Genomic DNA, 20,394 nt, shown 5'->3' on the forward strand with positions numbered 1-20,394 from the left:
TCTTATAAGTGAAGTTTGTACCTTTTAACCACCTTCACCCAATTCCACTACTGCCCATTCCTTGCCTTAGTAACCACAAATCTGATATCATTTTCTATGAGTTTGGGGTTTTGTTTTTCTGTTTTGTTTTTTTTTGCGGTACGCGGGCCTCTCACTGTTGTGGCCTCTCCCGTTGCGGAGCACAGGCTACGGACGCAGGCTCAGCGGCCATGGCTCACGGGCCCAGCCGCTCCGCAGCATGTGGGATCTTCCCAGACCGGGGCACGAACCCGTGTCCCCTGCATCGGCAGGTGGACTCTTAACCACTGTGCCACCAGGGAAGCCCCTGAGTTTGGGTTTTTTTAGAGTCCACATACAAGTAGATTATACAGTATTCGTCTGACTTACTTCACTTAGCATAATGCCCTCAAGGTCCATCGATGTTGTTGCAACTGGCAAGATTTCCTTCTTTTTATGACTGAATAGTCTTCCATTGTACCACATCTTCTTTACCCATTCATCTGTTGATGGACACTTAGGTTGCTTCCATATCTTCACTATTGTAAATGATGCTGTACTGAGCATGGAGGGTGTAGATATCTCTTTGACATAGTCATTTCATTTCCTTCAGATAAATACCCAGTAGTGGAATTGTTGGATCATATGGTAGTTCTACTTTAAATTTTTTGAGGAACCTCCATGCAGTTTTCCACAGTGGCTACACTAATTTACATTCCCACCAGCTGTGCACGAGGGTTCTCTTTTCTCTGCATCCTTGCCAACACTTGCTATGTCTTGTCTTTTTGATAATAACCATTCTAACAAGCACGAGGTGATATATCATTTCCCTAATGAGTACTGATGTTGAGCATCTTTTCATATACTTGGCCTTTATATGTCTTCTTTGGAAAAATGTCACTTCAAATCCTTTGCCCATTTTTTAATTGAATTATTTGGAGTTTTTTGCTATTGAGTTGTCTGAGTTCTTCATGTATTTTGGATATTAACCTCTTATCAGATCTATGACTTTCAAATATTTTCTTCCATTTCCATTTTGTTAATTGTTTGCTTTGCTGTGCAGAAGTTTTTATGTTTGATGTAGTCCCACTTGTTTATTTTTAATTTTGTTGCATTTGCTTTGGGTGTCATATCCAAAAAATCATTGCCAAGATGTATGTCGAGGAGTTTTTTCCTCTACATTTCCTACCAGGAGTTTTATGGTTTCAGGTCATACATTCAAGTTTTTTTTATCCATTTTGAGTTCATTTTCGAGTGGTATAAGATCATTCTTTTACATGTGAATATCCAATTTTCCCAGAACCAGTTATTGAGAAGACTGTCTTTTCTCCAGAGTATTCTTGGCTCCCTTGTCAAGTATTAGTTGATGGTATATGCATGAGTTTACTTCTGGGCTCTTAATTCTGTTCCGTTGGCCTATGTGTCTGTTTTTTATGCCAGTACCATAAAGGTATGATTATTGTATCTTTGTAATACAGTTTGGTTCCATACAAATTTCAATATTGTTTTTTTCTATGTCTATGAAAAATGCCATTGGAATCTTGATTGGGAATGTATTGAATCTATGGATGGCTTTGGGTAGTATGGACATTTTAACAATATTAATTCTTCTAATCCATGAACACAGGATATCTTTCCATTTATTTGTGTCTTTTTCACTTTCATCAATGTCTTGTATTTTTCAGTGTAGAAATCTTTTACCTCCTTGGCTAAATTTATTCCTAAGGATTTTATTTTTTTTATGTTATTGTAAATGAGATCATTTTCTTTATTTCTTTTTCAGCTAATTCATTGTTTACAGTGTTCTTTTTTTTTTTTTTTTTTTTTTTTTTTGTGGTACGCGGGCCTCTCACTGTTGTGGCCTCTCCCGTTGCGGAGCACAGGCTCCGGATGCGCAGGCTCAGCAGCCATGGCTCACGGGCCCAGCCGCTCCGCAGCATATGGGATCCTCCCAGACCGGGGCACGAACCCGTATCCCCTGCATCGGCAGGCGGACTCTCAACCACTGCGCCACCAGGGAGGCCCTACAGTGTTCTTTTCTGTACCAAATCATCACATTGTATTATATTAACCATCACATCACAACCCCACTGGGAAATGATTGATTGATTTTTCTCCAGCCATTGAAGGAGGCAAACATCAGCACAACTGAGATTTAGTTTTGCTTATTTTGGCATAATTTTTTTCAAATTGTAGCACATACTTGGTGTTTCTGAGCCAGCCACTCTCCTCTCCTCTCATAGATAGCAGGGGCCATTTTAATGTGCCTTTCTTCCCTTGCCCACAAAGATTTGCTGTGGTTTCTTGCAGCTCTAGTTGGTGTTACTGTCAGTCCCAGTTGGTTATCCTCTCAATGTCAGTGTGATGAATTTACTCCCTGCACAATGGTGAGAAAATAGATCAGATAGTGCCTCTTCTATCCAAGTCCTGGCTTCTATTCACAGATCAGCAGAGGAGACTTTTTTTCAAAAAAAAAACCCTGACGTTTTTCTCTTTGACAGAAGAACTAGTTGGTAGCAAGAACACTTAGATTTAAGCTAGGCTTTTGAAAGCAGCCATGTGAATAGCACTGCCCAAGTGTTAGATGATTCAAAACAACTCTAAGAGACCTTACAGATGCAGGGAAGAAAGTAGAATGTTATAAGTGAGAATGCAGAAGGGCATTCTTAATGGCTGGGGACACAGCAACCAGAGTGAGAACAGAAGACTGGAAATGACTGATTGGGGAGGGGGTGACCAAGTAGTGAGAGATGAAAAGTAAAAGTCCCTCCCCCCTTATCTGTCCTGCTTTTTGCCCTCAACTTCATCTCTTCCCAGGCCTTATGAAGTCCAGATTGGTGGGAGAGGGAAGGCCAGATTGCAGGTGACACAGCACAGGAAGGGTCTAGCTGGTCTTGGACACCAAGAAGATGGGTGTAGAGATCTAGAGGTCATTGTGGTGGGCCTGGAACTCTTTTTCTACCAAGTTTGAATTGTCTAGAGCCCTCACCACACAGGTTTTACAGTAGAAATTTGTGTCTTTCCACCTGTCACATACATGGCAGTAGAGCTAAGAGACAGAGAGTTATAGTTGAACACTAGTCCTAGAGCTATCAAGGGCAAGGGGAACAACCACGTTTATTCTTTGCTTTGGTAGGATTCTGGAGAAATGCTAAAAGGAAAATCAGCCACTGGTCCAGAATAATGCTTCTGAGAACAGGGAGGTATCAGGCTGGCCAAAAAGTTCGTTCGGGTTCTTCGTACCATCTTACGGCAAAACCTGAACGAACTTTTTGGCCAACCCAATACTTGCTGACTGTAAGCATCATACCAGTTACTTAGATGAAGGGTCCAGTGTGGCTGGGGAAGTCCCAGAAGGGTGGTGGCTCTCAAGCTAGGCTGTTCGTTAGAATTACGTAGGATACCGGGACCCACCAGAGACCTACCAAATAAGAGTCTTAGGCAAATGGCCCTGCCTTTGGGGCTGTAGTTTTTTTTTCCTCGCTTTGTTTTCATTTTGAAAGCTCTACCAATGGTTCTGAGGGACAGCTGGGATTGAGGAGCACTTCTGTATAATCAACCCATGAGAGGTTCAGGAGAACCATTTCCACTGCCCTCCGAGCAGTGTATGGTCCACGGACACATAGGAAGTATTAAGAGCACCTGTTCTATCCATCCACAGACCCACACATACACAGAACTCTTTGAGAATCAGCTTCTCCACCTAAGGCCACTTCATATACTTCAAGGAAAGGTCAGGCTTTTGTTTGTTTGTTTTGCTTGGAAATGTGAACTTGACCCTAGGCTTATTTTGTGGATGTAGAGAAAACAGGATGAATTTATCTCTATCCAGCAAGATCATAATTGGGAACAGTGCAAGGGGGTTAGAGGGATGAAGGAAACAGAAGTTGTGTTGATAAAGGACATCCAGGAGAGAAAAATAATTGGTTAAAGAGTGCAGGGGAGAGAGAGGAGGATCAAACAACAAAATATATTTGAGTTCATTTTCTTCCTCATAGCCCACATGACTAGAGGTGTTTGCACACAGTAGGACTCAATAGTGGTTTTATGATAAAAACTTACACCTATTTTGTTAATTCCCAGGATGAATGGTGATGTTTTTTTTTTCCTAGAGACGTAGTAGATAAAGACAGTATTTGATTTTTCATGTCCAGGTAATCTGACCTTTTAGATGTTAAACTCTTTGTAGGAAATATTTGTTACACGATGCCTTGGGTGAAAGGAAATGGTTGAGCAGAGTTCTTAGTCTTGACCCTATGTGGCCACTGGTCCACCATTCCATCAGAGGCCTGATGAATGATGAGGATGTATGGTTCAAATAAAAACTAGAGCAGTGCCTGGAAAACAGATCTGGCTGACAGGGTCCTTTTATTTAGAGAATGAACTTGGCAATGTCAGATTCTTAGAAATCTGTTAGTGAGCTATAGGAGAAAGGGGGAAAATTAATTCAGAGAAGGAAATAATTGCTTTACCTCTCTCAAAGGTCATCAATCTAAATGTCTTTAATACCCTGACAAATATCTCCTGTCAATTTGCTCCTTTAAAAGATACCATAATAGGAAATACGTTCGAGCTGCCATCCTGGCTGTCTGGTTTCCCTGTGGTGTCTACCTGCAAAGAGAAGCACAGGTGCATCTAGAATGACCCCGTGCTCAATTTGGAGGCGTCCCAATGGCCACCATTTTTCCCCTCAGTGGAGAATGCTTATCCTCCTGTTTCAGAATCAGCATTTGTAAAATCCCAACCCAAGTGGGAACCTCCAAAAGTCATTTAATTTGTTCCCCAAACATTGTGGGTTGGGATGGGAACATGGTTGCATGTGTCCACCATTCTCAAAGAGCCGAGACCTTTATTTTTAAAGACTTGAAAGGCAGGAGATTCGTCAGTTGCCTTTAGTCGTGCATTCGGGGCTCAAATCTGCACCATCTACAGGCTCTTCCTTCTCATGACTTGAAGTGCTCACAGGAAATAATGAACTCGGGGTCATAACAGCAGCTCCTCTGTGATCCCTAAGTCATCTGAGCCATCTCTCTGATTTTCCTCACCCCTTTGGCCACATCTGTGCAAAAGAGAAGCCGTGTAGGCACTTTCCTGGAAGAAAATACCTCCTTGCTGTGCAGGTTCTTGTTACAGATAAGGCTTATGACCCAGAGCTTACATTTTCTCACATAAGGCTCTGGCCTTTCATCCTTTTGTCGTGAACTACTTCCATGTGGCTATGAAATTAATGACTTGAACAAAAATGAGATTGCCAAAATCTTCTCACCCAGGAAGAAGAATTCTAGGTGCTTCCGGGAGGTTGGGTTGGCTGAATTCAATGAATGATAAACTATGGAAATGGTAAATTTGGCATTCAGTGCTAGATGGTCGGGGGATGGATTGTTTGGGTTTTGCCTGTGTTTTCTCTATTTAAGAAGTGAAAGAAAGAAAAGAGACTAACCTGCCTTTGTGCACAGCTTTTTGAGCACTCTGTTCTTGGGCCCTGGGATATGCAGTGATGGTGAGCGAGCAGTACTGAGGGCATGAGAGGTCGGGCTCCTTGTCAGGGTCACCCTGCTGACCTTGCTGGGAGGTCAAGTTCTTCCATAGGGCCTCTGCAGACCAGCTTTTTAGCCTTTTCTCTTTGGGGTTGTACTGTGCCTGCAGCTTGTAAATCGTGGGTCTGTCTTGTCAGTAGGGCAACTGGGCAGACTGTCGTGATCACTGAACATGGGGAAGTGGGCTATCAGACGCTGCACTTCCTCCTCTTTTCTGAACTTCATTAAAATTCTATTTCATGATTTCAGTTTTTAACAGTATCCCAAGAGGCCCATGAAGGATGCCAAGAATGTGGCCTCCTTTCGTGTGTGTTTACCTTAAGGGCCTGCACTGTTGTGGTCAAGTTGGCCCAGACTCACTTGAAGTATTTCTTATAGGGGAAACCTCATTAGGGGACTCCATCCTGACACTGTTGCTTTCTGTATAGCCCATGGCTCAGAAATCTTTGACTAAGAGTTTTATATCCATATTAATCATCCTTTTATAAGTGAAAAATCAAGGTGTCAAATTGTAAGAATGATACCTTAGACTTCTTACAGTGTCTTTATATCCCAAAGTGGGGAACCAAAAGCTGGACTTGGCAATTACCTAGCTGAAGAGTAGGGTATCTGATCCAGGAAAGGTGGTGAAGAAAAGAGTTTAGTTTCCTGTATTGGGGTTTTCAGGATTTCACACATAGTGAAGGAGTTAGGATGGCTAGAAAGTGCTTATGGAATTGCTATTGTCATATTCCCTGACTCTGACTCCAAATCACTAGTCATACTAATCTGTACATGTGCCTTCCCACCCCTGGACTTTGTAAATTCCAGTATACTACTTTAACTGTCATTAAAGAGGGAAAATTGTCTCTGTTCCCAGGAATCCAATCCAAGACCTGTTTGGAAAGTGCCCCAACAGTTCCTTCAGTGCCATTTGAGCTGGGGAGTCCCATCTGTCCCACTGATTATGCAGTTCTATCTGTCAACCTCTCCTAGAACAGTGGGGTGCTTGAGTGGGGTCTTGGGAATTTGGCCAGAAGGATGTAATGGCTTGTAGCAGTTGGGGAAGGTAGACCTGGAATCTGATGGCTGGTGGGGGCAGCCTTGGGAAGCATGGAGTAGTGTAGAAACCATGTCTCTAGGGACAAGGGTGGGATCCAAGATGAAGGATCCACTAAGGGCTGTCAGAAGAGCCAGGATGTTTGAGATCCAAGTGAGAGTGACTCCCTGGGCAAGAGATTTTCCCTATGGAGTCTGGGATAGGCCTGAGGGAACTCAGGGGAGGACAGAAGTGTCTTGGATAAAGGCTGCCTCTCTGGGCTTTCTATCCAACACCAGGGTAGGGCTAGACTCTGGAGTCAGTGCCTAACCTAAAGCATGCTAGGTATGCCTTGCCAGCCACCTTTCAGACAGGTGAAGTCATTTACGGAGGATTCTGGCAAATAAATCACCTCGAGCAACTGAAGTTTTAACGAAGAGACAGAACAGTTTTGTAGCCCTCCATTGTTTTAAACACATGCAGCACGGTGTTGCGTCCCATGCACACGGACGTTTTACTGAAATGATCACGTGGTAGTAATGCTAAAGAAAAATTTGGAAAGGGAAAGTCCAGTGGTTCTGCAACCACCCAAATGGCTATTTCATTCTTATAGGTTTCCTTATCATTCTTGCATATATATATATATATATATATATATATATATATATATATATATATATATATATATAAAATAGTAGAAGGCATTTTGCATTCTGCCTTTTTCACAATGGTCTATCATAACCATTTTCTGTGTTTCCAGTAGCCTCTGTAAATTATCTCCTTTAATGGTTGCAGGATAGAACATCCTGAAGAAGCCCCATGTTTTACTAGACAATATTTTTCTTTTGGATAGTCAAGTCCTTTCCAGGTTTTTTGTTTGCCCCATTATGATGCTCTTTTCACAACAGTGTGCAAACCGTTTTGCTTTTTTTGAATTACTCCCAGAAGTAGGATTACTACAGCAAAGGTTATTGACTTCTTTATGGCTCTTTTTATATACTACCATCTTGCTTTTCAAAAGAGTTGTATTCAGCGCCACCTTAGAGGGTAGCACCCGCTAAATTGCAACTCTGATGGCATTAAGGCTTTTTCCCCATTTTTGAAAATTTAATTGATGAAAAATGATACATCAAAGTTGCTTTGTCATTCCTTTCATTACTAGAAGAGATAAAATCTCTGCCATATGTTTTAATTTTATTCCTGATATGAATCATTTATTCATATCCTTTGCCCATTTCTTTATTTGATGATTTTTTCTTACATTTCAATGAGATGTTCATCCTTTTGTCAACGTGATACAAAGAATTTCTGTAGTCTATTAAATGTTGACGTTTCCATTGTTCTGAAGTTTAGTAATCTTGGTAAAATCCTGTCTTTTTATTTCCTTTGAATTTATCTGTTGCTTCAGAGCATAGATAAGTATTAGCTCTGTGAAAGAATGTGAACTATTTATTACATGATAGTTGTCTTAGAGTTTAATTTTAAAATAAATTATTTAACTCTGTTAACCATCCATAATCTATCTTTTATATTTCCTGTGGATCTTACTGAATACTTTTCTATTTTGCTCTCCACGTATCAAACAAAGAGACATTTGCTTAATAATCCTGCCTTCCCTGCATTGTACTAAAAATCTGCTTTATCATATGCTGCATTTCAGATTTGTTTATGGACTGTCTGTATTATGCTACATTCTTCTTTTGAACCATTACCAGAATGAATGAATGAATTTTGCTTTGTAACATTTTCTAAAACTTGGTTCCTTTTCAGAGTAAATTTCTTAATGTTTATGTTTGCAGATTATAGTGATTTTGTTGAATTCCTAAATACCCTACTGGAATTTTCATTAAAAGTACATTAAATCTGTAAGTTAAATTTAGGAGAATAAGCATTAACAAATACTAGTATTTTCATCCTGTAACAAAGTACACATTTCCATTTCACCAAATCAAATTTTGTTTTATAGAGCAAAAGTTTGTGGTTTCATTTTGAAGATTTAGCTCAACATTTAGGTAAATTCCTAAAATTTTTAATATCTTGTAGCAATTACGAATAGAAGCTTTCGTTATGTTTTCTAACTGAAAATACTAGGTTACTTGCTTTTGCTTCTGCTCTTAGGTGTTACTGTTTTTTTTTACTTGTATGGCATCATTGTTATTTAGTTGTCGCTTGTGTCAAAGGAAACCTCCTGGGCGATGTAAAGGGTCTCCAGTGTGCTGGAGGAACCATTGCTCTGTGACCTTCTAGCAAGGCTCCTTTCTTTCTTTGATAGCCTGAAAGAGTGAAAGGGAGGGGAGTGGGGGAGGAAAAGAAAATGAAAGTACACACAGCCACACCCAGGAAGTGATGTCGTGTCCTGCAAGCCCTCCAGGAAGGTAGCCCCAGCAAGCTTTCGCAGCTTATGTTAGATCCACAAGGAGTCCTTCCAGATCCTGGGACCCCCAAAGTGGAATCTGGGGTTCCAGATTATAAAAGAAGGTGGCTTAGAGATCTGACAGTCTTGAAACATTTATGTATGGCTGGAGAGAAGCAGAGTTCCCCTCTCCTTTGTTGCCATATCGGGATTATCTTACTGGGTGACAGTGTCCTCTGGAAACCTCCTAAAGAAATGTCAGTGACAGAATCACTTTTGAAATTACAGATGAGATGATTGAATTAATGATCTAGTGGAACATTTTTCCTCAGGACATGGCATCAGGGTGCTTTTGCTGGCTTCACCGCCTGCTGCACTCCCATCCCACGAGGTGATACCATATATTCTCATTCTGCCAGTGATGATAGCCAAGGTCACTCCCAGCAGGGGCAGGACTGCCATCCCAATGAAGTCTCACAGTCTTGAGGTCTGGATCCCACTTGGGAACAGACCCGTGAAGTCTTCTATATAGCATATCATCTCCTGGAATGTTATCTAGAATTAGCATCAAATAGTGAAAAGAGTTGGTAGAATTTGTCGTTAGACCCAAGTTGAAATCCAAGCTCGCTGCTTACAAGCTGACCATAGGAAAGCTTCTCTTTTTCCATTTGTATAAGGCAGACAAAAGGACTATCTCATCCAATTATTATTCATTTGTTCAGGAAATATGAAGATGAAATATGAAAATGAGTGCCTCCTGTTTGCCAGGCACTGATAAAAGTAATGTTGATATGGCAGAGAACACACCAAAGACTCATGGAGCTTATGTCCTAGGGGGAGGGAGGGAGGGGAGATACATGTTAAAAACAATCTATCAGCTAATAAACGCCATGAGAAATAATAAAGCAGAAAAAATGTGATCAAGTAAGGGGGATTGTTCTTTTAGAAGAAATGATCAGAGAAGACTTCTCTAATAAGATATCTGAACACAGAGATGAATAAGGATGGAAATGAGCCATGAGAATATTGAAGGAAGAGCATTCCAGGCAGAGGGAAGCATATGTGCAAAGGCCCTGCAGTAGGAGCTTGCTTGTCTGAAGAATAGAGGCAGGGCCATGGGGCTGGAGCAGAGGGAGTGGTGGAGACCCTCCTGCTGGCAGGTGATGCGGTCAGATAGGTGGAGGGAACCAGATCGAGTAAGGCAGGGATCGCAACAGCAGGCCAATTCCAGCCTATGCTTGTTTATGTACAGCCCTCTAGGTAAAAATGGCTTTTCATTTTTGAAAAAGTTGTTTAAAAAAGAAGACTACATGACATATGTGTCCTGCAAAGCACCAATTATTTACTATCTGGTCTTTTATAGGGAAAATTTGCCAATTCCTGATGCAGGACCTTAGAAGCCATGGTGAGGATGTCACATTTCTAAGTGTGAAAGGAAGCCATTGGGAGAGTTTTGAGCAAGAAAATTAACGTGAGGTGATTGACAGTCTTAAACAGATGGCTCTGACTGCTGTGTTAGCTCAGACTATAAACGGAGCGGGTGCAGCAGGGAGCACAGTTAGGAGGTGTTATAGTCAGGGTGAGACAGGGCAATAGGTTGGACCAGACTGGTAGCAGTGGGACAGTGAGTAGTTGGATAGAGAATACATTTTGAAGGTGGCACCGGAGGTGCTTTGGATGGACTGTGGAGTGTGAGAGGGAGGACGGAGTAAAGGATGACTCCAAGATTTCTGGTCCACATCCTCTCCTTAGGTTGTCCTGGAAACGGAATGACAGAATGATCTTTTCTGTCCTTAGGGTTTGATGCCTTCAGTTCTTTTGCCATTTTGTAGTCAGGGTTACCTTCCTAAGGGACAGTTTTGATTGTGACATTCTCCACATAGCACAGGGAGATCAGCTCGGTGCTTTGTGACCACCTAGAGGGGTGGGATAGGGAGAGTGGGAGGGAGGGAGACGCAAGAGGGAGGGGATGTGGGGATACATGTATATGTATAGCTGATTCACTTTGTTATACAGCAGAAACTAACACACCATTGTAAAGCAATTATACTCCAATAAAGATGTAAAAAAAAAAAAAGAAAGAAAAAGAAAACAAAATATTTACATGATTTAAAAAAAAAAAAAACCTCTACCAGTGTCCCATTAGCTGTGGAACGGTCAGGTGTGGCCCTCCATAATCTGACAGGCCTGTACCTGCATCCTAACTCATTTCCAGCTGTTCCCTTTCTTCAAACCCAATGCTAACCAGTGAATCGTCCACCAGTCCCCATGTGTACTTCATACTCCCACCTCCAGCACTTTGCCTATATGGGTTCCTCTTTTTTTTTTTTTTAATTATCATTACACATCAACAGTCTTACTAGAATGTTACTGTCTACCTTTTTCTTTTTTTTTATAAATTTATTTATTTATTTATTTTTGGCTGTGTTGGGTCTTCGTTTCTGTGCCAGGGCTTTCTCTAGTTGCAGTGAGCGGGGGCCACTCTTCATTGCGGTGCGCGGACCTCTCACTGTTGTGGCCTCTCCCGTTGCGGAGCACGGGCTCCAGATGCGCAGGCTCAGTAGTTGTGGCTCACGGGCCCAGTTGCTCTGCGGCATGTGGGATCTTCCCGGCCCAGGGCTCGAACCCGCGTCCCCTGCATCGGCAGGCAGATTCTCAACCACTGCGCCACCAAGGAAGCCCCCTGTCTACCTTTTTGATAAAGCAATTCCTTAACACCCTCGTTACCCTCCTGGTCTATTCCAATGCTGTTTGTCTTCACCTCTTTGAACAGCGATGTCATTTCTATTTGTAATATGGTTTTTTATACACAAGCCTTGTCTTCTGCCAGAATACAGAGAGGGAGACAATAGAGGATATGGTTAAATCCCTCGTCTTTGTTAAATCCCAGCTTTGCCCTTGGAACCTGTATGACTTTGAGCAACTTACTTTACTTCTTGCAGCCTCAGTTGGTGCTTCCATAAAATGGAGGTAATTCCATGGTTACTTCGCAGCACTAATTAAGAGATAGAATGAGATGATTCTCATACAGCACTTAGTGTAGTTATGTGCCTGCCATGTGGTTAGAGCTCATTTAATTCCAACTGTATCAATTCACCTTCATTAAGGAGCTGAGGAAGTATCTTTCTATCCTCTTCTTCCTGTTGCTGTGTACCCTGGTTTTGTACACAGTAGGCAAATGAATATATTGTTAAAGAGTACAGTGAAATGAGTCAGGTTTTGGAATTAACTCTGAGTTCAGTTCCCACCATCATCACCACCACATCCAGCTGTGTGACTTGTGGCAAGATCCTTTCCTCTCTGAGTTTCAAATTCCTCACATTCCCAGTGGATGAAATGATTCCTACCTTGAAAAGTCAGGAGGATGAACTATGATGGATGTAAAGCACCTGAGGCATGGTGTGTGCCAATGATAGCTCTCACCAGGATGACGATTATCAAAGCTTCTGCAGAAAAAGTTCCTTTACCTTTCTGGCATGGAAGCTTGATCATTCCTTAAAGCAGTGGTCCTCAAAATGTGGTTTCTGGACCAGCAGCATAATCAATGTCATTTTCCCTGATACTTATTAGAAATGCACGTTCTCAGGTTCCACCCCGAGCCTAGTAAAGCAGACACTGTGGAGTGGGGTCCAGCAGCCAGTGTATTAACAAGCTGATGTGCACAAGCATCTGAGATCTTAGCGGAGGGAAGAGTTGGCATGGGTCGTTCCCTTCAATCCCAGTGGGGTAGTTAAGTCACTCTGCTTTTCCGTTGGCATCATAATTGAGGACATGAGAGCCAGGAGATGTTTCCAGCATTGCCAGAGAAGGGTAGCACAGGCCCCTTAGTGCCACTTTGGAGGTCAGCAACTCCTGACTCTTTACCTACGATTACTCACAGAGTTGACAGGAACAAAGAAGAATTGGAGGAAGGTGTGACCCATGGTTAACAATGGGAAGTATGGTTTAGTGAGTAGTTCAGTTTGAGGCACAGGACTAGTCTGGGAGCATAAACCCACAACATAAGCCATCGTGAGCTGTTAATTAACTTGCAATATTACAACTGTCAGTGAGCCTGACAAGATAATGAAAATTCTTTAGTGTGACTGATTTTAATGTAAGCTGTTGACACATTCGTAAATACAGCAACTAAAGTTAGTTCAGATGGTTTCAAGAAATTCAGAAATATTGTGAAGAACATTTAATCCTTCCGTAGTATTAAGGTCTAGAGAGCATTTAAATATCTCTATAGCTGTGGGAAAAAAAGCACAGCCACATTTATATATAGTTACCAGCTTTTTTTTTTTTAAACATGATGCCACATTTATCTTTTTCCTTTTCTTTAGGCTCCTTGTATGACATGAAAAATCATCTCTTTGACAGGGTGATTCTGTTAATCCAAATAGAGTTGAAATAGAATTACTTCAGGCCTTACCATCTAGACCTCTGCCTTCTCTCCACCACCAGCTTCCCCTTCATCACCCGTGGCCCTGATAAGGGGTCGACACAGGAGAGGACCAGACCCTCGAACCAGCCCTTGGGCTTGCTGCTATGTAGCTCTAATACATGATGCATAAGAGGTGCCCTTGGCATATGGAAGGAAAATGTCAGAATTTCTGTTCATGATTCATTTTAATCTCACGCTTTGAACTCTCTTTTTGTCCATATTTGGGGATGGTGGTCTATGCGCAAATATTTCTTCCTAAAAGGGGTGTGTGATCAAAAAAAATGTGACTTGTCTCTGAGGGCAGGTTAACATGACAGGGAAGATTTGGGTAAAAGGTTGGAAATGTTGATGCCAAAACATTCTAGAATTTTCTGTAGATTTCAGTTTTCCATGTTACCTTTTCACCTATAACTGGATACATAATAGCCTTGTCTCCTCTCATGTGCTATTCAGTTCAGATCATGGGGTGCCAATCAGATAAGGGGAAAAGTAAGAAGCAGACACCGGTGGCTTTATGCTGGGCTGTCTCTTCCTCTTGGGCCTCTCCCGCTGCTTGGACTGCCAGAGTGGAGCTGCCTGCTGGGGCACAGAAAGGGCACCTAGATGGACCCTTAACTACAGGATCTATTCTCGCATCACTGGTTGCCCTTTTAAAGCCCTGGATTTCAGAGCCATCTCTCGTTGGTGCAACGTGGGTAAATAGGACCCATTTAAGTGAGTGGGCAGGAGGCAAAAGTGCCTTGAAGAGAAAAGACCACAAGGCACAGACTGTTACCATATGCCTGCCCCCAAGCTGCCTTTTTGTCCCTAGGCTGTAGTTACATCACATTTGTTTCTCTCTCTCACTCTGAACGCTTCTGAGAAGTTTCAAAGGAAGGTAAGCAGTACCTATCTAATTTACGTGCTTCTCTGGTAGAACGGCTCTGGGTTTCCGCTGATCCCGGGCAGGGGCTGTTTTCAAGAAGAGGCCCCACCCACGCTCTCCCAGGGATGTTGCATGGCTGTGGTCACCAGTCTCCCCCACGCCTGTAGGCTGGCCACTCGCTTCTAGAATGAATTCCTTGGGAGCTTCTCGATGGGTCTTTTCTTTGTAGTCTGTCTTCCAAGAATTCTTGTGCTGCTTTGCCATCAGAGAGGCCGTGCCTGGCCGGTGCTGACATTTCTTGCCCTCCTTCCCCACAGGCTGCACAAGGGGGTGGCCACAGGACCCTGCTGTATGGCCACGCGATTCTCCTGCGGCACTCCTTCAGCGGAATGGTAAGCATCTCTGGATCCGCTTTTACCATTCAAGGAGGAGGGGAAAGATGAGGAGGGGAGAAAGGGCAGGAAACCAGCAAGTGTCTAGATCAGGTTAAGTAATCAGCGGGAATCATTTGAAATGGAAATAACTATAGCACATTACTGTCTTAGCGTTTCCTTCCTGGAACTTACCTCACTTAGCACTTATATATTTGTGTTTGTTTAATGTCTGACCACCTTCCTCCCCACTCCAGAGAAGGACTGTGTCTTGTTTTAAATTTATTTAACTAAACCTAACTCGACCGAGTGCAGTGCCTGGATATACTAGATGCTCAGTAAATATCTGTTGAATGGATGATCAAATAGACCATGGAATAACTGATGACTTGCACATATGACGTATACGAGCATAACCAGCGTAGGAGAAAAAGCAATCAAATGGATTTTTTGTGAAATTTCTCCTCTTTTACAAGCTAAAGGAAATAGGATGGTATCTGGTGCCTTCAGTCCTGGAAGAATTTGAAGGTATTATGTTAATCCAGAGGTGGGAGGCAGCCAAGGAGCAAAGCAGTCACGGGAAGCAGGTCAGGCTTTGATCTATTCAGGGATCTAGAACCAGAATGAACCGAAATGGCGATTACTCACTATAACTTGAAAATTTTTTCAAGTTTTAAATAAATATAATTGGTTAAACACAGACACTGCAGTTCTTTTGCAGGGAGTGTTAAGAGGAATATCATGATCTCAATCAAGTATAATATGTACCAACTCTAATAACCTTTACCCCCATTTCCTACATGTATCATTCTTCCTTGCTATCAGTGTAAGGAAGATTTCTTTCTCTAGCCCTAGTGGAAAACTGTGACATTAATTCAAGACTTTATTTTCACACATTTTCCACCTGCAGCAGCTGCAAAGTTTGTCTCAAAGCTTGAACTATCAAATTGGCAGCGAGAGCAGCAGCTGCCTCTTAAATAATTTATTTATTGCAGCATTTTTTTTTTTTTTTCCTGAGCACTGGTAAGAAGTTGACCTTTTCAGCCTGAACATTCGTCCGTGATAATCCCTCGTGGCAAAGGACAAAGAACAAAAGTGACCAAATCGAAGGTTATCTGAGCAGGAGATGGGGACAGAGAGTGGGGAAACTTTTGCACCCTGGCACTCTCTAGAATTGAGAGGTGATCATTTATCTTTAAGAATCTGGTGCTTATCCATAGGGTAAATAAAACCCTAATACCTCTCTTTTTCTACCTAAATAGAATAAACAAAAGCTCAAAAAGCACACTTCTGGCTTTGAAAACTCAGGCTAGCATTGTGCTAGAGAGAGGAAGGTTTACATTATTCATCCTTAGGTTGGTTGCCCCTCACTCCCAAGAAATCCCACTCACGGTTAACATGAGCTCTATCCTGGCCAGTTCCTTTTAGGAGCAGCATTAAGCATGCAGCCTATGAAGATAACTGTATAATACAATGATTCTCCATTTTCCTGTTGCAGTGAACTAGAAGTATAACTCAGCAAGTTTGTGCCAAGTGCATATCCGCCTCCCAGTCTAATTCTAAGACCACCCACTGTGCTGTCAATAAAAGGAGGCAGGGAACAGGCTGTGTACTTTTTTCCTTTATTAAGTTATTTTTTAAAATAATTTTTAACTTTTACATGCACATGTATTTTTATCATCAGACAAAAAAACCATAGGCATTATTTGAGAAGTTCTAAAGCTCATAGAAAAACTGAAAAACAGAAAATATATAGAAATGGGGGCACCATTGTGGTCAGTCCCACTGTCCAAAGACAACTTGTTATCAATTTGGTGTAATTCCCTTTAGCCTGGGTGCTAGGCATTTAAGTTTTGCATACGTGGCAACTATAGAAGTACACTATTTTGTGTATATTCCATATTGTTACACACTCTTGAAAAATATCCTTCATAGTAACATAATATTCCATAAAATAAAGTACCAAAGTTTATCAACCTTTCCATTATTGTTGCCCATTTATGTTCTGTTTGTATTGTTCCCAGTTTAAAAGTTTCTCAGAGTATCTTTGAACAAAAGCATATTTAATATTTCAAACTTTTTCTGTTTCAAACTTATTCCTCATAGTCCTATGAGTTAAATCACTGGGTCATCAGATAAGACATCTTTGAGGTTTTAAATATTTTACAAAAATATATCCCAGAAGCACTGTAGCAATGAACAAGATAAACAAGCCCCTTTCATAGTAGCTCAATGTTGAAATTGACAACTGGAAGCCAACTAGTGGTGAGATGCCAAGATTTGACTGAAGAGTATGACTTCACTAGCTTCTGCTCTTGTTCCACAGTATCTAACATGTTTGACTACATCAAGATCCCAGACAGATAAACTTGCCTTTGATGTAGGTCTACGGGAACATGCCAGAGGTAAGTCAACATGCCTAGGTCTGCTGCTCAGTGGGGTCTTGGGCTAAGGGCTTTTGAGAAGGGTACTGAATGCTACTCATTTGGGATTCCAAACCAAACTGGTCAATATCAACCTGGTCTGATAAAACTTTGGAGAATTTTAAAAAAGAATGTGTAATGAAAACATAGAAACTAAGAATGAGGGCAAACATAACGTTTTAACCACAGTCTGCCAGAGTCTCAAAGAAAAACAATTTTTAGGGTTAGGAACCAAAAGTAAGTAGAGAAGTTATTCCTGAAAGAAACCAATAGTAATGAATAATCGGTAAAAAGCAAAGATAGCATAATAAGGGTTTACATAATGAAGTATAATGTTGAGATCAGAAAAGTAGTTCTGGGACTTCCCTGGCAGTCCAGTTGTTAAGACCTCGACTTCCAGTGCAGGGGGTACAGTTCGATCCCTGGTTGGGGAGCTAAGATCCCATATGCCTCGCGGCCAAAAAACCAAAACATAAAACAGAAGCAATATGGTAACAAATTCGATAAAGACTTTTAAAATGGTCCACATTAAAAAAAAATCTTTAAAAAGAGTAGTCCCATTTTATTCTGCAGTGAACCAGCTATTTTTAAAGCAGTGTTTCCCAAATGTTAGTCAATGACATCCACCATCGCGGTGTTTGCTATTCCTGTACATCACTTTTATTATTATTTAATTTATATTTTTCTTTACGTTTACTTACTTTTGTACTTATAATTTTATAATAAGACTAAACTAAAATCATTGGTATAAGTAGAAAACTGGTATTGCTTGCCTTAAAAATAAATATAGAGAAAAGAAAATCATGTCACTAAATAATTGAAGAGGTGTTGGCAAATATTAGAAAAGTGTTCATGATATACAAGCTCCAAAGTGAAAACGTTCTGATAGAATCAGAAGGCTTAAAAGTAATAAAAGAAATTTCTCACTATATGATTCAATGTTGTTTAATTGCCCGCCACTGCCAGTGCTATATATCATATACCATCATATAGTTTGGGGAACACTGGCTGGTTTTTTTTTTAGTTCAGTCAAAAATAATGACAGTCAAGTGATAGATCCTAAGAAAGGTGGTGACCAGGAAGATGCAGGTTCTCTCTGGACACCAGAAATGAAGAACAGAGGACTAAGATAATTGTCAACAAATATTTCTAGTTATAGTATCAAAGAAGGGGCTGACTTGCTGTGGGTTATTCCAAAGACCAGTGGAGCAATGGATAGAAGTTGAAAAGAGGCCCATTTCATCTCAATGAAGGAAACCATTTTGTAATATCTGCAAGTATCCAGTAGAGGAGCAGCTGGCCTCAGGAAGGAGGATGTTCCCTGTGGCTGGAAATATTCATGGGCAATCTATCTGCCAAGGGCATTACATACATAATTTCTGCTCTATTTAGAGGTTGGGCTTATGGACCAATCAGGATTCTTGGTTGCAAACAGCAGAAACTAATTCCATTAACTCAAGCAGAATGAGAGTTTACTGGAAGGATATTGTGTAGACCTGCTCTGAAGCTGAGCCCCGGCCTTAGAAAATGGGCAGAAACAAAGGCAAGGGAAGAGCAAACAGCCCAGGTCACACTGCAGGAAGAGTCTCACTTAAAGTCTCAGTCTTTAATATCATGACATTTTCCCCCAAATAGGAAGGGAGTTCCATTGTTGGGTAGTCAAACAAGGACAAAGTCCATGTGGTTTTGCTAAAACTACGTCAGTTCAGGAGGGGATGATCCAGATTGTCTGATTTTACAGATATCTAGAAAAAAAATCTAGAGTTTAACCCATGTGCATTTGCAGTTTCTGCATCATGCACAGTCACATCCAGAACGCCTGATGAGAGCCCCTCCCTCTCCTCCTTTTTGTACAGAGCAGAAGAGTGAGCCTGCCTCTTTAGGGTTTTTTTTTTCTTCCTGAAATCAGATTATATTTGAATTTGATTTGAGATTGCTTTGTTTTCAGCTAAAGTGTTATTCTTAAAATATAATTTCCTCTAAGGTGTTGTCAACCTTTGCTGAAAATTACAAAATGAGAGAAGTGCCACACACTCTGAGTGTAAGTTGACCTCTAAATATAAACCAGCTGTCAGTCTTAGAGCACATAATCGGAAAAGTCATATATGGTCATTCTATTTATACCAGTAAAATGACTTCAGACTTTTTGAGAATTGGGAAGAAATTTGAGAAATAACCACTTTCTAGTCATGTGTTCAGGAAACCTATTTTTTAAAAATTATTAGAGCCTCCAATAAAAATAGAGGGAAATAGCAGCCGAGAATACTACTTTTTCTAGCACTTTTTTTCTAAATTCCTAAAATCAGACTCGGTGTGAATTCTGCTGACAGATTAAGGAAACACATGCACCAACCCAAGTTCAAGGTGGCTGATCACAAGCTGACTTTGGCAGAAAGAGGCGAAAGTGTTGGCCAGGTGTTCATGAAAACCTAGAGCCTAAAATAATTTATTTACCTCCCTCACCCCCAACCCATTTCATATCCTCCTTGAAGAAGACCAGCTTGCTGTTTGCTGGGGAGGAAGAGAGCACTCATGCAGCTCAGATACGGTTCAGTATGGCCTGGAGTGGGTCTTCTCTCTTCAGGAGGAGAGTCACTCAGGATCCAACAGAAAAGCATTGTTTTTTACCCAGGTCATTCTGTGAATGCACTTTTGGCTCAGAAACCTCTTCTGAGTTGAAAACAAATAGTTGCGTTGAATCTCTAGGAGAATGTGAGTAGAAGTTTGGAAGCAGTTTCTTGAACATTTCTGGAAACTGTTCCCCCTGCACAGCGGGTAATAAATGATTTGACTGACCTAACAGAACTGGTGACCATTTTGCCCTTGATTTTGCTTATTGGGTTCTTTCTTTTCTCCTTTTAAAAGTTGTTTGTTGGTGTTTTGGTTTTAGACATAGCTTTAGAATTAGTTTAGAATTGGAAAAAAAAATCCCCACTAAATGTACTATTAGGTATTTTAGGACCTTCACCTGGCCGGTACACATCCTACTGATTTGGGGATTGGCCCTGTCCCTGGGCTCCAGACCACTACCCTGTTCCCAGGAGAGGGCAAGAGAACAAGGATGCTCTTCTCCCGTGTGCCTCTTTAGGACCCCTTCATCCTGGTCCCCCTCAGTGATCCAGAGCACATAATGGATATATACATGTCATTTCCCCCTTCAGATGTAGAAGCCAGCCTCTTCTGTTATGAAATTTTAAGTTTAATCAAAATGTAATCAAAATGATCATACTTATTTATCCAAAGTAAATCAAAGTAATACCCGTACATAGTTAAAAGAGAGACATAGTACTCCTATGCTTATTGGAAACATCCATCTCCTGCCCCACCCCTCCCTGTTCTGGATTCCTGCATCTCTGGGGCGTCCACTTTCAGCTCCTCTAGTATGTTCCCCACTTGTTTGTGAG

At 41.3% G+C, this 20,394-nt stretch overlaps 1 protein-coding gene across 3 annotated transcripts in view; it reads left to right on the forward strand.

The window, feature by feature from the left end:
- RYR3 (ryanodine receptor 3) overlaps positions 1-20,394 on the forward strand; it is a gene marked incomplete at both ends in the record, with an annotated part of 580,399 nt that overhangs the window by 257,147 nt on the left and 302,858 nt on the right. For all 3 annotated transcript variants that reach the window (XM_079701083.1, XM_079701082.1, XM_079701084.1), the window contains 2 exons: positions 14,514-14,588; positions 16,894-16,972. In XM_079701083.1, the coding sequence (XP_079557209.1) occupies positions 14,514-14,588; positions 16,894-16,972 (154 nt within the window). The remainder of the gene's footprint in view (positions 1-14,513; positions 14,589-16,893; positions 16,973-20,394) is intronic.

This window comes from Hyperoodon ampullatus (genome assembly GCF_949752795.1).
Source record: "Hyperoodon ampullatus genome assembly, chromosome: 3".
Classification (NCBI taxonomy): Eukaryota; Metazoa; Chordata; class Mammalia; order Artiodactyla; family Ziphiidae; genus Hyperoodon; species Hyperoodon ampullatus.